Raw genomic sequence first — 19739 nt, 5'->3', positions numbered from 1 at the left:
GGCTGGGCCCGTGAGCCATGGCCGCCGAGCCTGCGCGCCCGGAGCCTGTGCTCCGCAACGGGAGAGGCCACAACAGTGAGAGGCCCGCGTACCGAAAAAAAAAAAAGAAGAAATAAGGGGGCAGAGGGATGATCACACTTTATGAGTTCATTATCAGAAGAAAATTTTAGTACTTTTTCTCATGTATCTCTTACACACACTGGCAGGAAGAGGTGAAAGGTATGACATGGTATTCAGTCAAGAAAATTGATTTCATTATGACAGAGGATAAAGCCAGGGGAGTGAAAGTGAGATTCACAGCTTAAAACTGAAGACAACTACATCCCCATACAGCTCTTGCATAGATTTGAGAAAACAGAAAGATCTGAGGTTGTCAGGTGAAGATCTTCAAGGAGGTAGTGAAGCGATGTGCAGTTTTTCTCTACAGCTGAAAAAATTTCTGCAGCTATAAAAATGGCTATAAGTGAATTTACAAAGAAACTTCTGACCATTTCTCCAGTGTTCCCTATTTCAGTGAATGGCACAGGAGTGATCCAGTTGCCGAAATTAAAAACTGTCTCCCTGACTCTATCATTTCTCACCTGAATTATCGCAACAGTCTCCTAACTGGCCCTCTGTATACCGTCTATATACTTGAGGCACAATCACACTTGGCTGGAAAATTCTTTCTAAATCATAAATCTGATTGCATCACTCTCTCTTAAAACTTTCTCATGGCTTCTTATTACGCTTAGGTAAAAATCCAGACCCCTTAATATGAACTTCTCCATAATCTGGCCCTCACTTATCTCTTCATCTTCATCTCTTGCCACTTCTTTTTCTAGTCTCTACACCAGGGGATCCAAAGTGGAGTGAGTGTACAAGACCATCCTTTGGGTGTGGGATGAAAATATCTGAACTTCTACGGATTGAGAAGCAGGAAAAGAAGCTGAAGAAATGGCATACATTAAGAGTCTAGAGTGAGCCAAGCCATAACTACGTGCCAGTGGAAGTTTAGAGGAAGCAAACACTCTGAGGAAGAAGGGACTATTAGGGAAATATGGGGAAAAGAAAGAGGCAACAGAAAGAGAAGGTGGTTCCTAGAGCTCTATTCCTGATAGATGCACTTCTGGTTCTACTTCCAATCTATATACATCCTTATAATACACCCTCCTTTTCCTTGAGAAAAGGGTCATATTTATATTTTTTTAAATGTCTTGGAAGAGTGGTATTTGTTTCATGCAACCATAAGAATCTACCTAAAAAACTTGGCGTCCATCTATAGGGATTGGTTAAAGAAAATAAAATATATCTTTCTATGCATTTACCAAAAGTGAATATGTAGGTCCTCTGCTTCTTTGCACTCAACTTGCATCCTGCGGTTCCGGAATAGCGGGGGAAGATGCGGTCCTTGGACATCGCGGAGTTGGCAGAGCCGGAGGAGGTGGAGGTGATGGAGCCCGAGGAGGACTTCGAGCAGTTCCTGCTCCTGGTCATCAACGAGATGCGCGAGGACATCGCGGCGCTCACCCGCGAGCACGGGAGAGCCTACCTGCAGAACGGGAGCAAGCTGTGGGAGATGGACAGTACGCTCATCCAGATCAAGATGCAGGTGGAGGCCTCAGAGGAGAGCGCGCTCAACCATCTGCAGAACGCGGACAACGGAGTCGAGGGCAGGGGACCAAATGGTGCAAGAAGGCGGAGGAGAAGGCCAAGGAGATCGCGAAGATGGCAGAGATTCTGGTGGAGCTGCTCTGGGGGATAGAGAAGAGAGAGTCGTCCTGAAGGAGGGTCAGCGGTTTACAGCCAATGGATTCTGGTCAACTGATGGAGATTGGCTGACACCCTGGAGAAGCTGAAACTAGAGAGCCTTTTGTTTTCTCTTTTTTTTCTCTGTCTACGCTCTGTCCTCACTTACACACGTTTCTGCTATGGTCTGTGGTTAATGACCTCAATGTGAGTTTTGACTGTTAAATGTTTTTCTTTGGGGAGGTAACTTTTATTTGGAACATGCTCTCACAAGAATTAGGGCCTAGATTGTAAGCTCTTGCAACAGTCACATTTGTTCCTGGGCTTTCGTTATTCGTAAATTTTTGAGGTGCTTTGCTCTTTCTTGCGTGACCTGATAGCTCCCTGGAACTTTGGGTCTGTGTGTAACAGATGAGACTCAGAGTTGGAGTTCTCCAGCTCTGAAGGTGCTGAAGGAGCTGCATTATTTCTAGAAGACGACTCCATGAAGCGATTGCTAAAGAAGCTGAAGAAGGGATCAGACTTCAACTGGGAATGTGAATGGGGCTGATCTGGCTAGGACTGATGAATCAGAAGAAGGGCTGCAGGATGGTATTGTATTTGGGGACTAATTTCTCTGTGAAAACAAAGGAGGAGAGATGTATTTTGTTCAAATTTTAAGTTTTATGCGGCACACTGATGTAACCTGTCTGGTCATATTGTTTGGACAACCTAACTTAGCTTTATGTGACATGGAACCTAGAATAGGAGACAAGATAGATCTTGGTATTCTGTGTAATCGATGTAATACCCTGACGCATTTCAGGGGATTCTGGACATAAAATGAAAGAGATATTTGCAAAGGCCCTTGAGGGTCTGGGGAAGAAAAGCAAGGGCTGTCTGTTTTGGACCCTAAACTGAACAGGGACGAGGTATCTTCAAGATTCATAAGCTGTCTAGCTGTAAGTTCATTTCAGTAGCAGACCTGACAAGTATTTGAGGTCAAAACCCTACCGTGTGTTTAAAAAAATTTTTATCATGTTAATAAAATATTCATTTGCTTAAAAAGACAAGACCTAAAAAAAAAAAGTGAATAAGTAGTGCTAATTTGATTAACAAGGAAAGTTGCTTCCAAGGTATTTTTAAGTGAAAAAGCTGGTCACAAAAATTTTGTTTAATATTTTGTGTGTGTATGTATGTAGACAGAAATAAATCAGGAAAGATCTATACTAAAATGTTAGTAGTGGTTACATTTGGATGGGTGGAATTGTGGGCAATTTTCACTTTTTGTTTTTCCTTTCTGATTATCTGATTTGTTGTTGTTTTGAGCATGCATTACTTTCAGAAACACGAAGGTAAACTATTAAATTTTTTTCATTTCTATGAAGAGAAAATATTAAATTATTTCTATTCTTAAAAAAAACAATAAAAATTTAGACTTTTAAGATTTTCCTTATATGTGGTAGAGTGACTAAGGATGAGCCAACTATATCCAGAGGGAATAAATCTTTTTTAATTTATTATTATTATTATTTTTACGGTACCCGTGCCTCTCACTGTTGTGGCCTCTCCCGTTGCGGAGAGAGGCCACACAGGCTCCGGACGCGCAGGCTCAGCGGCCATGGCTCACGGGCCCAGCCGCTCCGCGGCACGTGGGATCGTCCCGGACCGGGGCACGAACCCGTGTCGCCTGCATAGGCAGGCGGACTCTCAACCACAGCACCACCAGGGAAGCCCGGGAATAAATCTTTTTCATTCATTCATTAAACATAATATATGTGAGAAACAGCACTAGATGATGGAAAGATAAATGGGACAAAATTCTCATCTTTAAGGATCTCACAGTCTAACAAGATGAAATATGTAAACTAATAGCTGTAATACAGGTATAATAAGTGTAATATCATGTAAGTTATGTGTAGCAGGACACAAGGAAGAAATCGTTGGGGAAAAGACATTCAAACAGGATCACAAAAGGCTTAGAGAATGAGAAGGGAGTGCTTTCAAGGGAAGAGAATGAGAAGGGTGTGCATTCAAGGCATGAAGGCATGAAATAGCACAGGGTACACAGGGCGTCATCTAATCACATATCATTTGACATGTTACTTGGCTATGGAAATGAACAGATTTTCTTTAAAATACCAATTATTTTTAACATAGATTTTAAATAACCCTAGTAGTGCCTAGATGTCAAAAGAAAGAACATTGTGTACGCTGATATAATGTTAATAAGAAAGTGTTCACAGACATATTTCAAAACATATTAGTATTTCAAAGTTACTATACTACTCTGCTGAAAAATGTGTTCTTTTGCAAACACTGGCTTCTGTTCTGTCTTGGGATGTCATGTGCTACCTCTCCAAGATACTGACAAATCAAAATAGTACTTGAACAGGAACAGCGAAGTGAGTTCAATGTTTACTTGATATAGATCAGGGGACTGTGCTGCTGAAAACAACACAAACAACATGCTGAAACTAACAGATTCAGTGAAAAATTATGTAGGTTAAAAAAAAAAGCTTTTAGCTTCTACTTAAAGCTCAGACAATGGATAAACAAGGATCCCTTAAAGGGCACTATATGACACATGACTAGCTCTCCTCACAGCTGTGTCTTCGGCCTGAACATCAGTGCAAGAGGATTTATTGTGGTGCCATACTAGCATCAGCAGCAAGTACACTGTTTCAGGGAAGCAAAATTAACAAATAAAGGTTTGGAAAATTACAGGATGATCACTTGAAATTAGCCCCACATAAAGTTCCACTACATTAAATGGGGCATATTTAATTGGGTCATTACAGAACAATGTCTAGCAGAGAAAGCCACCAAGAGCTAGAAGATTAGATGAAATTCAGTACAAACAAAAAAAATAGGGCAGAAATCTTGGGTTTTCTGCCAAGCCCAGAAAAAAATACATTGCAGCAGACTGTGCAGAGGCATGACCGTCTTTTCATTGGTTGCCGAGAATATAAGTCTGGTTTTTAAAAATTACAAAGGAAATAGAAGCGAAATGTTAAGGAACAAGATCCACTATATTTTGGAAAGGTATGTGAGAAGTGGTGATTAATTAGTAAAAATATTTACTGAATTCCTACTATGCGTCTACTATCTACTGTGCCACCTGCTAAGAAGAGAGAAAACAAAAGTGACAAAATGTGTGCTTTTGGGAGTTCATAGCCAGGCAAGATACACCAATGTGAAAGAGTAGAGTAACAATGTAAGGTTAAATGATTATTGCCAAAGTGATGCAGTTTGTGGACAATTAGTGCATAATTCAGAAGAGAAAGACATGAGCTGAGCTGGAACTTGAAGATCTCAGAGCGAGAGAGAGAGAGAAGATTTATACTAGATCTTGAAGAAAGCTTGGATTCTAATCCGAGGTTGGTCTTTAACCATTAGAATGATTTTGAGCAAGTCACACTATTTCTCTGGATTTTCATCTTCACTTATAAACTGGAAGTTTTAAATCAGGCAATCTCTAAAATCTCTTCCTGTTCTAAAATTCCATAATTCCAGAATATTTTTTTAAAAGGTGAAATGGTTAAGAGAGTATTCAGAAAGTGTTTTAGACAAATCCAAAGAAACTGGGAAGAAAGAAGTGAGCAGTCATTGGAGAAGGGGAAGAAAGCCTAATGATGTGAGGTCAAAATAAAACCACAGCCTACTCCATACTATCAGTTAATATGGTCCTTCAGAAAAACACCTACTAAAAGTCTAGTAGGAGGCAGATATGTCACAGAAAAATAAACTGCTATGGTAGAAATCTAAAGAACATCGTGGAGGCACAATAAGATAGTGGTCATTTCTACTTGGGAGCAGCAAGGCATGGGAGGGTCAAAAGGAGGTGTCAAAAGGAGGTGTTTTAAAGGAGGTAGACTGAGTAGTTTCCTTGTTGGGTATTGGTAAAGGAAGAAGAGACTGAAAGATGCAGGAGGACATTTCTGTCTCTGCTGTATGCTCTGCAACTCCTCCTACCTGCAACACTATCTGGTACACAGTAGGCACTCAAATAATATTTAATTAATTAATTAGTCATTTTAAATTAATGCACATTTTATGATATAAAACCTTGAACAAAGTAGGATTCCAATAACATAGTGCCACAATAGTGAAGTTTTAAATTTTTCATTTAATTCCAGGCTCTTGGATTATGAAGAATTAATATTGTTAAAATAGCCATACTGGGACTTCCCTGGTGGTGCAATGATTAAGAATCCGCCTGCCAATGCAGGGGACATGGGTTCGAGCTCTGGTCTGGGAAGACCCCACATGCCATGGAGCAACTAAGCCCGTGCACCACAACTACTGAGCCTGCACTCTACAGCCCGCAAGCCACAACTACTGAGCCCACATACCGCAACTACTGAAGCCCGTGTGCCTAGAGCCCATGCTCTGCAGCAAGAGAAGCCACTGCAATGAGAAGCATGCGCACCGCAATGAAGAAGCCCCCACTCTCCACAACTAGAGAAAGCCCGCGTGCAGCAGTGAAGACCCAACGCAGCCAAAAAAAAAAAAAAAGCCATACTACCCAAAGCAACCTACAGACTTAATGCAATCTCTATCAAAATACCCATGACATTTTTCACAGAACTGGAACAAACAATCCTAAAATTTATATGGAACCACAAAAGGCCCAGAATTGCCAAAGCAATCCTAAGGAAAAAGAACAAAGATGGAGGGATAACCCTTCTAGATTTTAGACTATACTTCAAAGCTGCAGTAATCAAAACAGTGTGGTATTGGTACAAAAAACAGACATACGGATCAATGGAACAGAATAGAAGGCCCAGAAATAAACCTATGCACCTATGGTCAATTAATCTATGACAAAGGAGGCAAGAATATACAATGGAGAAAAGACCATCTCTTCAACAAGTGGTGTTGGAAAAGCTGGGTAGCTGCATGTAAATCGATTAAATTAGAACACTTATTCAGACCATATACAAAAATAAACTCAAAGTGGTTTAAAGACCAAAATGTAAGACATGACACCATAAAACTCCTAGAAGAGAACAGAGGCAAAACATTCTCTGATGCAAATCATAGAAATATTTTCTTAGATCAGTCTCCCAGAGCAAATAAATAAATAAATAAAAGCAAAAATAACAAATGGGGCCTATTCAAACTTAAAAGATTTTGTACAGCAAAGGAAACCATCAACAAAATGTAAAGACAACCTACAGTATTGGAAAAAATGAGGACATTGATGCTGTAAGATATATTTCCTTGCCTCCTTGGTCTCAGGGTGTTGACTGTGTGACTAGCTTTAGAGCAATGAGAAGTGAAAATGTACATTTGGAGAAGTCTCCTTAATAGTTGGAGAAGGGCATACCCTTTCTCCTTCCTGCTTCCTGGACCAAGAATGTCATGTCTGGAAGTGAAGATGAGGTCCATACTGCAGGGATGACAGAGCAGTGAGCTGGAAAGAGTCTGCCATACCAGTCCCGGATGGCCTGCTTCTCTATTTTATGTGAGAAAGGAGAAAACCCTATCTTAAGTTATTATTTTTTTCCCCTTAAATGGAGCCAAACTTCATCCTAACTGATAGGCCATTTTGGAAATGAGAACACTGAGGTTCTGAGTTTAAGAAGCTGGCTTGATGTTACAAACTTATTAAGAGGCAAAGAGAGACTTTTAATTCACACATTCTTACTACAGAGCCCACATTACCCCTTACAGCATACTGCCTCTTGCTATACAACTGTAGGAAATGGGTTTGATGTAGGGAAGTAACTTAACAACTGTGTTTTCTCTTGACTAGTACTGGCTGCCATGGGAAGGGGGCATTCTCTTCGCAAGGTAACCCTTTTCAGTTGAGGTAGTTCTGAAGGGGGCTGATAGCTGAGGGCTATCTGTTGATAGCACTCCCAGCAGCTGGGGAAAAAAGTCCTTAATTCCTGAAATGGGATCTGAGTGGCACATCATAGCATCCATCTCCATGCATGACATCATACCCCTTCCTGTGACTGTGACTTTTCCCCCTAGCCATCCAAAACCTGGTTGATCTGGGGGTATAAAGGTCTGGACCTCTCCAACGCAGGACAGCTCTGAAGGGACATCCCAGCTTCAGAGTTCTTCAGGGGGTTGGCTGAGGCTTTCACTGAGACTTTATAGCAGCCCAACTTCTCCCTCTGCCCATCCTGTTTTCCTCCCTTCCCTTCCCTTCTCTTCTATGGGTGGTGATCCCAGGAACACTCCCTTAAAAAAATCCTCCTAACTTCCATCTCAGAATTTGTTTCCTGGGGAACCCAACCTGTGACACCACGTCTTTATTCAGTCACTGACTGTTCTTAATTGGAAGGGAGGTAATACATGTCAAGAAAAAGAAAACTGGGGGAATTCCCTGGTGGTCCATTGGCTAGGACTCAGCCCTTTCACTCCCGGGGCCCCGGGTTCAATCCCTGGTTGGGGAACTAAGATCCCACAAGACACGATATTATTTGTTTAGTTCTACCCAACACTCTTTCTGTTTCTTGGTATCAGACTGCCCACTGGCAACAGAGGAGTGTCCTATGTTGGGCCAATCATAATCCCCCAACTCCCTGGGCACAGTGATAGGTACAAGTGGCATGCACACGATCAGGCTTGGACAACCAGAACATTTCCTTGCTCATTTTTGTACTGACAGCTAGAAAACTGAACTCCTTTGCTTCTCAGATCATGGAACTGGCAGGATGTGTCCCTATGGATGCTGGGACCACATTTCCCGTCTACAAGGAAAAGGGCCATCTGAAGTAGGAGAGAATAAAGCCAAGAAGAGGGCGGAAACAGAAAGACCCCAGTTCCTGGTGCTCTTCCAATAGTACTGTAACTTACCCTAGTATCTATCTATCTATGCACCCACCCACCCCCACATATATATATATATATATATATATAATTTTACTTATTTATTTATTGCTTAAACCAGTTTAGGTTTTTTTTTCATTTACAATGGAAAGAACTTTCCTACACATCTGTGTATTTTCTATTCCTACAAGCTGCTACTTTTCTAACCTACTCGTACTCAATGTCCTAAATATTGAAGAATAAGCTATAAAATAACTACTCCTCTGCTCAAATCCAGGAAGTCAAATTTCTTATGAGTCAACATATATTGAAGACAATATATGCCAAACAGTGTTTTGAGCTCAAGAAAATGAGCTCCATATGAAAGCAAACTTCCTATGATTTAACCTCACTTGCCACTGGGTAATAGATTCTTACGCTTCAATTAAATCTTTTTTTTTTTTAGAGAGGGTTTTTTGTTTGTTTGTTTGTTTGTTTTGGCTGCGTTGGGTCTTCGTTGCTGCGCACTGGCTTTCTCTAGTTGCGGTGAGCGGGAGCTACTCTTTGCTGTGGTGCGCAAGCTTCTCATTGCAGTGGCTTCTCTTGCTGCAGAGCACGGGCTCTAGGCGCGGGGGCTTCAATAGTTGTGGCACGCGGGCTCAGTAGTTGTGGCTCACAGGCTCTACAGCGCAGGCTCAGTAGTTGTGGTGCACGGGCTTAGTTGCTCCACGGCATGTGGGATCTTCCCGGACAGGGGGTCGAACCTATGTCCTCTACATTGTTAGGTGGATTTTTAACCACTGTGCCACCAGGGACGTCCTCTATTAAATCTTAAAACATTATTTATCTGTGATTATAATGCCTTTCCAATTATATGAATATATTTATATCCATACTTGATATCATAAAAGATATCCCCCCAAATAGGAACTTTTATAACTAATTTTTAAAATTTTAGAACAGTTTTAGAAATACAGAAAACCTGTAAAAATACTACAGAGTTCCTATATACCCTACATCTAGTCTCCCTCATTACTAACATCCTAGCTTAGCGTGGTACCTTTGTGACAATCAATCAGTAATAAAAACATTATTATTAACTAAAGTCCAAGTTTATTCAAATTTCCTTAGTTTTTACCTAATGTCCTTTTTCCATTCTAGGCTCCTATCTAGGATATCACATTATTCTTTTGGCTGTGAAAAATTTTCAGACTTTCCTTGTTTTTGAGGACCTTGATAGTGTGTAGGATTACTGTTCAGGCATTTTGTAGAATGTCCCTCAATTGGGATTTGTCTGATGTTTTCCTCATGATTAGATAGGGTTATGAGTTTTGGGGAGGAAAACCACAGAGTGCTACTTCCATCACATCCTATCAAAGGTACATGCTAACAACATGACTTACCACTGTTGTGTTAACCTCGATCATCTAATTTAAGGAATTGACTTTTACCTCAATTAGTTTAAAGCCTAATCCAGAGCCATCTATAGGAGAGCACTTATACACTGTCTTCATGATATCTGGATTGGGTTTGTTAGTAGAGGGAAGAAATTGAAGAGGTAACCATCAAAACAGATAAAAAAAATTTTTCTCCCTGGGGGAAGAGTGGAAAGAGGATTGTTTTTAAAGCTTCAGCCCTGCCATTTACTAGATGTATGACTTTGGGCAAGTTACTTCCACATCTTTAAAATGGAATAATGGTACCAAATAGTTCTTTTAAGCATCTGATGAAAAAATGTATGTGAATGTGTTTTGTACAATAATATTATACTTCTACATGCTAGAATCCCCCATAAAAATGAAAACACTTTTGGAAAGATCATCTGAAACATCTTAAGCAGTTTAACGTCACTTTATAGTTTCAACTGCTGGCTAAGCAAAGCAAAGTCAACATGAAATTGAGGAAAGGATAGGTGGATCCATTATAGATGAGGATTTCCCATTTTTGCCTTGCTCCCTTTTGCCAAGGTCTGCTTGTCCTTTGAGACTGGAGGGGATTTCTTAGATCTTAAGAAGCCAGAGCAAAGGGCTCAAGTTTGATGTGGACTAAATATTAATAATTTTGGTGTTTTTTTTCTGTATTTGTGAGAGAGAAATCATCACTCTTTCAGGGTACAATAATTCTTCCAGGCTACTCTAGGACTATTAGGAAAGAAACTTTATTTTTGAAATGGACAGGAAACATAGAATGATTATTCAAAGATAACAAGTCTTCTTACTTCAAAATCATACCACTCTTATTTGAATGAAAATACCAAAGTTCTTGCGTTTGGTAGGTTTATGTTTGTTCTTGAACCTGAGGTCTGAAAAATAAAGCAACTCCATCTTCTCCTTAAACAGGATAGAGCCAAATAACTTTTAAAACTTCTATGCGAAAGATGTTTAAAAAAAACTTTTATGGGAGGACAAATGAAATATGCAGAAAACACAAAAGAGGTGAGCGCTTTTTCTGCATCACTGTAATTAATGCCGAACATATAGCAACAGTTAGCCTGGTATAATGCAAAGAGCAATGATGTTAGAGACCAATGACCCGAATTCAAGCCTAATTCTGTCTCAAACAAGATATGGGACTTTGAGAAAGTTTCTGGTACATCTTTGTGTCTTGGATTCCTCATCTGTAAAACTGTGTTGCCGAGAGGATATGAGACTAAGTATGCAAAAACAATTTGTAAGAGAGCTACTATATCTAACCCGGACCGTGCTTGCTGTCAGTAACAGCGTAAGTTATCATTCATTGTGGGCAGCTTCTGGACTTTCTACCTGGAAGCCCAGTTCGAGGCAAAAGCAGCAGTGAGTTTAGGAACAGGGGCTCATACATTCTGAAGTTCTTTCCATTAGTGAAAGCAGTAACCTTGGAAACCAGGCTGGCACCACCTCTTTCAGTCATAAAGCTTAGTTTCTCTTGCTTTCCCCCGTAATGTTTGGGGCACCACAATTTCATGGTCTTTTTCTTTCTGGTTATTGTTTTCTCTCCACATCGTTAGCACAAGCAAGAAAACCTACTGAAGCAAATACAAAATCTTTCTGGTCGCCCCTTCTGCCCGCAGCTCACCTAAGTTTTCCTTACATAGCGGTCGCAACCTCAGATGTCCTCAAAAACAAAAACTCTCACGAGGGCCATGGCATGGTAGGCACTCCCTAGACCGCGGGTCAAGGGGATTGAGCAGGTAAAAGCCGAAAGAGCTCCGGTTCAGGTACACAAGTACTAACCCAGACCGCCAAAACCATCACACCACTCTCCTAGACAGAGATAACCCTCGCGAGATAAGACTGAGAAGAGCGAGAGAAGCCCACTTTCTCGCGAGAAGAGGGGGTGTTGGCGGAAACTAGGAAATGGCCCCCTTGGCGACCCAGACCCAGCCAATGGGCGGGGCCAGAGTTAAATCCACCCCCTTCCGGTTCTTTTCCCCGCCCCCTAACCCTGAAGTTCTGGACCTGGGCTTCGGGCAGCTGGGTTCTCCTGGTTCCGCCCAGCTGGTGCGGGGTCTAGTTCAGCGCTTGCTTAACGCGCTGTGGCAGCATTTGAAGGGGGGGGGCGGGGAGGGGCCTGCGGCTTGCGGCCCCGCCCCCTTCTCCGGCTCGCGGGCGGGCGAATCGGCCCGCCTCCGGCTTCAGCCGGCCCTGGGGCCGCGTCCCCCAGGCAACTCAGCCACCTCGGCCTGAGCGTCTGCCCGCAGGCGTCGGCGCCGAGGCACTGGGGTACAGCCTGGTTCGGCCCCATGGTGGGTTTCGGGGCGAACAGGCGGGCTGGCCGCCTGCCCTCCTTCGTGTTGGTGGTCCTGCTGGTGGTGATAACGGTCCTCGCCTTCAACTACTGGAGCATCTCCTCCCGCCACGTCCTGCTTCAGGAGGAGGTGGCCGAGCTGCAGGGCCAGGTCCAGCGCACCGAGGTGGCTCGCGGGCGCCTGGAGAAGCGCAATTCGGACCTCCTGCTCTTGGTGGATTCGCACAAGAAACAGATTGACCAGAAAGAGGCCGATTACGGCCGGCTCAGCAGCCGGCTGCAGGCCAGGGAGGGCCTGGGGAAAAGATGCGAGGATGACAAGGTAAGGACGAGCCCTCTCCCCTCAACCCCCATAGTTTTTTTCAGCTCCGCGGTGGGGGTGTTCGCCCAGCCGTGGCTGCCTTATGCCTTCCAGAATTGCAGCCTCGGAGGCTCCCCTTACCGCTAACAACCCTATTTCTGTAGGACTTTAACCGGTTTAATCACTGCCACATTTTCCAGTCCCTGCCAGATGAAACTGGCTCTAAGTTTTGGTTCTCAAGAGTGGCCTGTGTGTGGATGCCGCCTCTTCTCCAAGCTCAGCTGCTGAGCTGGCAGTAGTAATCATCTGGCCTATGTGGTCGGCCGCCTTACGTTTACAGATACACAAATCTGGAGGCTGCCGGGTTTGGTGTGTTACCTTATCCTTTATTCCGTGCACACTGATTATTATTAATTAATTTATTTAAAGAATGGGGCCTCCTCTAACTCCTCTACTTATGGTGGTCACCATATATTTTTTAAAGCAGTCTGAGTTTTCTTACATCTCTATAGGGCTATGTATTAAGCAAAGAGTCATATTACTGCCTTTTTTGTGATGAAAATGTTATGATAGATGGGCTCTGGAGCCATATATGAGCCACTTGTGACTTGGACATAGATAATCCAAATTATGTACTCAGTTTGAATGGTTAGTGAAATTAGCCGAAAAGGTAGAACCTAGAAATAAGTTCTAAGCAACAGAATCTCATGTCATTGTCCTCATTGATCTTGAAAGGAAATAAAAATGAAATTTTGTATGCTTAACTATTAGGGTTGGTGTTGGAAAGCCATACTAAGTTTAAATTTTAAAAGTTTAAAGCTAGACTGTAACTAGACCCGCCGCTGAATAGTCTTTGTTCTCACCAGCATATTGGGAACTATGTTATTAACTTATGACCTATGCAACTTCTGTTGATTTACCACAGTAAATTTCTGGGTGGGATAAGTAGATGCCTTTCTTTCTGGACCCTCTTTCGGTAGTCTTCACACTTTTTTGTGTGTGTTCCTATTATAAGTTTTTATTTTGTATATTAAAATTATTTGTAGTAAGTCATTATAAATTAAAATCTCCTGAGCTCCCAACTTCCTTATTGTCACCAACGTCTACCTTGTTTCTTATTTCATGAAGATTGAAGCCCTCAGGTAAGTGCTTTTCTATAACCTACACCTTCACCAAAACATAGCTTCTGAGAGGAGCAAGAGCTCAGCAAACTTACAACCATACTACATACTGAACTCTATAGACTGAAAAATTCTCTTGGGTGGAATAGGCAGAAATCCATGAAATTTTGTAGTATTAAAACAAGGTCTTCAGTCTTGGAATGGTTAGGCATACTATTCAAATTCTCTCTAATCTGGAAAGAAAGATAAGTCTTGTTTAGTAGTTTACTCAGGATTCCATTTCTTCCATCTACTGGACTGTAATTATCAGTTTCTTTCAGTAGGTTTTCACTTTTACCTTCAACCATATGTAGGTGTTCGCTGTTCTAAAATTTTTTTATTCTTCCATATACTCCCTTCTCCCAATCAACCAATGTCTTTTTAAATTTTCACTGCTAAACTCCGGTTATGTGGTCTATAAATGTTTCATCTATTTCTTTTTTCATCCCCATCCTAATTTTTTTTATTCTGTATGCCATCCTTCTTTCCACCTCTTTTCTGAAGCTATTCTCTTGAAGGTCACAGGTGTCAGTCTTCCTGGTCAAATCCAAAAAAACATTTTTATTCTCATTCTTTTTAATTTCTCAGTAATTGATTGTCTCTAGCTTTTTGGAAACTATCTCCTTTCTCGCTTCTGTATCATTGAACTCTCCGGATTTGCTTCCTGCCTTCTTCACTATATTCTTTGATGGATTTTTTTTTTTCCCCCTCCAACAGCCTAATAGTAATGGACTTTATTCTTGGGCCTTTGCTTTCCCCTTATAGCAGTATTTCTCAAGGTGATATTAAACAGAATGCTGTCCCAGAAATTGTTTGTAGATGGTTAGGAGAAAAGAGGAAAACCTTCTTTTTGGAGGGAAGTGTTAAATAGTATAAGCAGTATATCCTCCTCTTGGAATTCATAATGCCTGCTAGCATATAAAGGCTCTGAGAAATGTATTAGTAAAGAAGCCTATTTAATTTTGTTTAACTTAGTCTCTATCAGTTAATTTGATCACCGACTACTGTTTTCATGGCCTACTTGTTACCATGGTACAGAAGAATGTAGCAAAGCACACTAGTTTGGGAAATGTTGCCCCAGGTATCTTAACTATTGTTTGGCTAATATTCTATGCAACTGGCTCACAAATCTACACCTCTTCTTTGCATGTCAATTGTATATTTTGAACTAGCTATAGCATCTTTGTTGGAGAGCTTGTGAGTGTATGTTCCTGGGGTTAATAAGGAGGCTTTGAGTTGCTAATAGAAGGTTGTCTTGGTCTAGATGAACTATAGATGAAATTTGTCTTTCAGAGGGGTTTCCTTTATTCCTGCTACTCCCTCAATAGCTGAGAGGAGGGATTTATTTTCTATAAATGATCTAAAATCCCTTTGGGTGGTGATAGTGTTGAAGTAAATTTGACAATCAAAAGTGTCTTCCATTTTAAAATAGACTTGTTTTAATGTTTAATCATATCAGTGTAGTCTCTTTAAAGGCTCTCTCTGCCTTTCAGGGTTTTTACCTATAGTACACACTGGTGCTGTCCCCCTCAATAATCATTTATACCCCCTTTGTTTGGTATATATCCTTCTCTGTGACTCAGGGCTAAGTCCTGATTGGTTTAAACTGATTATGGTAATTTCATTATTCCCAGTGATTAGTTTAGGAAGGGGCTGGCTAGTGAGTCGTGAAGGGAAGTTTCCTTGCTCCTTAAAAGAGTCATACTTGCACCTCTGTGGTTATCTTACCCCAAATCAAAAATCTCCAGTCTAATCATAAGAAAGCATCAGAAAAACTCATGTTCAGGGACATTCTACAAAGTACCTGAGCAGTACTCTTCAAAATGAAGAGATGGTCTCTTCTGCCAGATACTGTTGTTTCTGCACGTCATACCTGAAATTGAGGCAACCGGAGTGCCGGGAGAGTTAGCTAAGGAATGGCTGAGGCACTGAAGATGGCAGAGTGGAGTGTTACAATAGAATATTGGCACTCGTTTTGTGAGATAAAAAAATTTCCATATTGTTTAAGCCAGTCAAGTTGAGAGTTCCTTAGTTGCAGCCTAAGTAAGGTATCCTGACTGTTAATATTCTCATTGTCACCATAGTGTCTGAGATGTACGTTAAATCTTATGTGTCCCCAGGGCAATGTGGGCAGTGACCTCAAATCTGCACGTGGTTTTGGGGTTCCTCAAGGGTCTTTATCTTAAGTATCAACAGTGGTGTTTGGACGCCTGACCAGGTACTTGCTTCACAGTTTTTTGGAGAGCAGGATCTTATGGCGGCATCACCTCCCTTTATACCCTTCCCCACTCCACTCCATAGATGTTCCACACCAAACATCCCTTTACTCTGATGAGCTAGCTGCCTTAGGTATGATGTGTTTTGAGGGGCTGTTGGCAAGGCAGTCCTTGCTCCGGCTACCATTTTTTTTTAACTGTTATTTTAGATCTATGGAATTATTGCAAAGATAATACAAACAGTTTCCTCATACCCCACACCTAATTTACCCTGTTATTAACATCTTACATTAATATGGTACATTTGTCATAATTAATGAATCCCTATTGATACATTATTAATAACAAGTCCATACTTTATTTTGATTTTCTCAGTTTTTCTCTAATGCCCTTTTTCTGTTCCAGGATCCCATCCAGGTTTCCACAGTATATTTAGTTGTCATGTCTCTTTAGTCTTCTTTTAGTTGTGACAGTTTTTTCAGACTTTGTTTTTTATGATATTGAAAGTTTTGAGGATCACTGGTCAGGTGTTTTGTAGAATGTCCCTCAGTTGGGATTTGTTTGATGCTTTTCTCAGGATTAGACTCAGTAATGGTTTTGGGGAGGAAGACCACAGAGATAAAGTGCCATACTCATCGTATCAAGGGAACATCTCTCAAAATGACTTAAAACTGGATGTTAACCTTGATCACCTGGCTTGAGGTAGTGTTTGTCAGGTTTCTCCACTGTAAAGTTACTCTCTTTTTCTCCTTTTCCATGCCGTACTCTTTGGAAGGAAGTTACTATGTGCAGCCAACACTTAATGAATTGGGAGTTATGGTCTATCTCCTTAAGGGCAGAGTATCTATATAAATTACTTGGAATTCTTCTGCATATAAATTACTTGGACCTTTATCTCTTCTCCCTTATTTATTTATTCAGTCATTTATTTATATCAGTATGGATTCATGGATATTTATTTTATACTTTAGGTTATAATCCAATGCTACTTTATTTTGTTGCTCAAATCGTTCCAACTTTGGCCATTGAGAGCTCTTTCATTTGCCTCCTGTATCTCTCTGACATAATACCCCATCATTGTGACAAACCCCTACTTTCTGGCACTACAAGATGCTTCTGGCTTATCTTGTATACTTCCTGCCCCAGTCCTAGACTCCTTCTCCACGGAGTCCTAGACTCCTTCTCCACGGAGCCCTAGTTCCTTTTATTGGAAAATGGTATTAGAGACCAAAGTCTAGATGCTAGGTGTACTCATTGCAACTGTCAGGCTATCTTTGGGAATCTAGGAATCCCTGCCCCACAGGAATTGGAAAGGTGACATTGGACATCTTCTAATTTATTATTCTATCCTGCCATTTTCAATCTGTTATCTGGGCTGTTAGAACACAGAAATTCTTTAAGAGAGCTTGAAATTGTCCATGGAAGTGAGAAACAAGATCCACTTCTTTGGGATTCCTCCCACATTTACCTTATTTTTTTGCCTTCCTCCCTAAGGAGTTTCAGCCTAGAGGGGTGGATTGGTTATGGCTGCTGTACAAAATACTACAGACTGGTTGGCTAAAAACAACAGAAATTTATGTTCTGATGTAACGTAAACTCTAATGGAGTCTAGAAGTCCAAAGTTGAAGTACCAGCAGGTTGGTTTCTTCTGGAGCCTCTCTCCTTGGCTTGCAGATGGCCACCTTCTTGCTGCTTTTTCATCTCATGGTTGTCCTTCTGTGCTCCTGCATCCCTGGGGTCTCTTCCTCTTCTTTAGGACCCCATTAGGGTCCACCCTAATGGCCTCACTTTAACTTAATTACCTCTTTAAAGACCTTATTTCCAAATAGGTTTCATTCTGAGGTAATGGGCGTTGAGACTTCAGTATATGGGTTTTGGAGGAATACAGTTCAGCCCATAACAAGGGGAATCTGTGACACACACACTGCTTTTTCTTTCTTCTTTCTGTGAGAAAGACTCTTTCTTCTATTTCCTAGGTGTTGATTATTTCTCTTATCTTAACTTGAATTCTTCCTGCCTGTATCTTGTACCAAAGTTATGTGATCCAGGTGGGCCAAGTCAAGCTCTTGATAAATAAAAGAAGCTGTTAGAATGTAGAAAAAGACCTTCCCAAAACTGTTGTTTTATTACAGATGAAAAAAAGAAGTCAGTTTTTAGGTTTGAAGCTGAACAGTAAATGATCTCTTTTTCCCTTTAACAACCATAATCCTCCTTGATGGCAGTAATATATTGTACCTTTGCTTGAATAGGGGAAAGGCCATGTGCCAGAAAGGAGGGTGGGTAACATATTACTTTTTTTTTTCCAAAAAAATCCTCGTTGCATTTGTGTGTGTACAAAACACTCATACACATACCAAATAAGTATATGTAAAAACCCTGGCACAGAGTAGATGTTCATTACCATGGTCTCAAATCTTGGCCTGCCATTTGCTCTGTGTAGAACCCCGGGCAAATCACTTAACTTCTCTGTGCCTTGGTTCCACATCTGTAAAATAAGGACAGTAATAGTTAGCTCTCTCACTCTTGTGAAGTTTAAGTGAATAAATTCATTTAAATGTTTAGAACAATGCCTACCACATAGTAAAAATAAAGAAATATTTAATAAGTGTTATGTTAGCTATTATTATTCCACAACCTCTTCCTTAGTTCTGTCCTGCCTTCTTTCCAGGATGGGATTCTGTACGGGTTCCTGCTTAAGATCCATCCCAGCTCTAGCCAGCCTGCCTCACCCTTTGCTGCTGGTTGTCTGACTCCACCCCTGCCACCTTTCCTGGTCCACTTCTAATTAGGCTTAGTTAACTCCTCTCATACTTGTCTCAGCTGACTCCCTGAAGCCTGCCTATCCCTCTGTAATTTGAAGATCAGCCTTGTACAGTTCTTTAATATGCTGCACATGAAAATTCCTGCCTTTGCCTCTGCCTCCCCCATCATAATCTGGCTAAATTCTAGCTGTTGTTTAATTGCTACCTCAAATTATTCATAAGCCATACAAAATTCATACCTCCTCTCCAAACTATATATCCCTTTCCTACCTTCTTGGTCCTTATAAAGCTCATGCAACTATTATTAAGATGGAGGTTAGAAATTTTGGTGTCATCTTTGATTCCTTCAGCATCTCATATTCAGTGAAGGTGCAGAGGAGTTACTTGATCAAATTGAGTTTAAAAAAAAATCACTCTGGTTGCAGAATAGAGAATTGATTGGAAAGGCAGCAGGAGCTTCCTAACTAGCCTCCTTGCCCTGGACTCTATTTCTTTCAGTTAGTTCTCCCCCTTAAGCAAACCATCTTCCTCAAACCTTACTTTCAGAGTAGTTGTATCACTCACTGTGTCAAATCAGAATTCTGCTGTCTAACCTTTAAGGTCTTCCATGGAGTGCTTCCATCTACCTTCTTCTCCCACTGTCTCCTGAGCCAAACTGTGTTCCAGATGTGTTGCTTTGCTTACCTTTGTCTCCCCACCTGCCTTTCTGTGTCATGTTAATTTCTGTTTCTGTACCTTTGTTCCTGTTAATGACTCTTACCTCTTGCCTCTTTTCTGTTTCTCTGTTATACTAATCTTTTGGTACTTTGACCATGAAGCCCTCTGGGACTTCTGACCTGAAGTATGCTTTTTTTTCTTTGTACACAAGTAACATTTATTGTTTGAGCCACACTAATTTATTTTGTTTTTCATTTTTCACTAATAGTTTCTTAGGTGTTGACTTTGTCTTCTCAACAAAATTTTAAGTTGCTTGAGGAAGGACCATATTTAAAAATTTTTCCAATGAGGTTTTTTTTTTTTTTTTTTTTTTTTTCTCGGTACGCGGGCCTCTCACTGTTATGGCCTCTCCCCTCGCGGAGCACAGGCTCCAGGCGCGCAG

The 19739-nt window shown here is 41.1% G+C and overlaps 1 protein-coding gene and 1 pseudogene across 2 annotated transcripts in view; both read left to right on the top strand.

Moving 5' to 3' along the window:
- Positions 1-1381: 1381 nt before the first annotated feature.
- Positions 1382-1883, top strand: LOC112063476 (MORF4 family-associated protein 1-like; annotated as a pseudogene).
- A 10136-nt stretch (positions 1884-12019) lies between these two features.
- Positions 12020-19739, top strand: part of GOLM2 (golgi membrane protein 2) — a 99187-nt gene continuing 91467 nt past the window's right edge. Inside the window, exon 1 of one of the 2 annotated variants that reach the window (XM_024118266.3) lies at positions 12020-12523. In XM_024118266.3, the coding sequence (XP_023974034.1) occupies positions 12197-12523 (327 nt within the window). In that variant the 5' untranslated portion in view covers positions 12020-12196. The remainder of the gene's footprint in view (positions 12524-19739) is intronic. The other variant, XM_024118268.3, reaches the window with a different exon arrangement.

The sequence above is a fragment of the Physeter macrocephalus genome, chromosome 11, assembly GCF_002837175.3.
Source record: "Physeter macrocephalus isolate SW-GA chromosome 11, ASM283717v5, whole genome shotgun sequence".
Taxonomy (NCBI): Eukaryota; Metazoa; Chordata; class Mammalia; order Artiodactyla; family Physeteridae; genus Physeter; species Physeter macrocephalus.
Note: the sequence above shows the minus strand (reverse complement) of the source record. Positions and strands in the feature narration are given on the sequence as shown.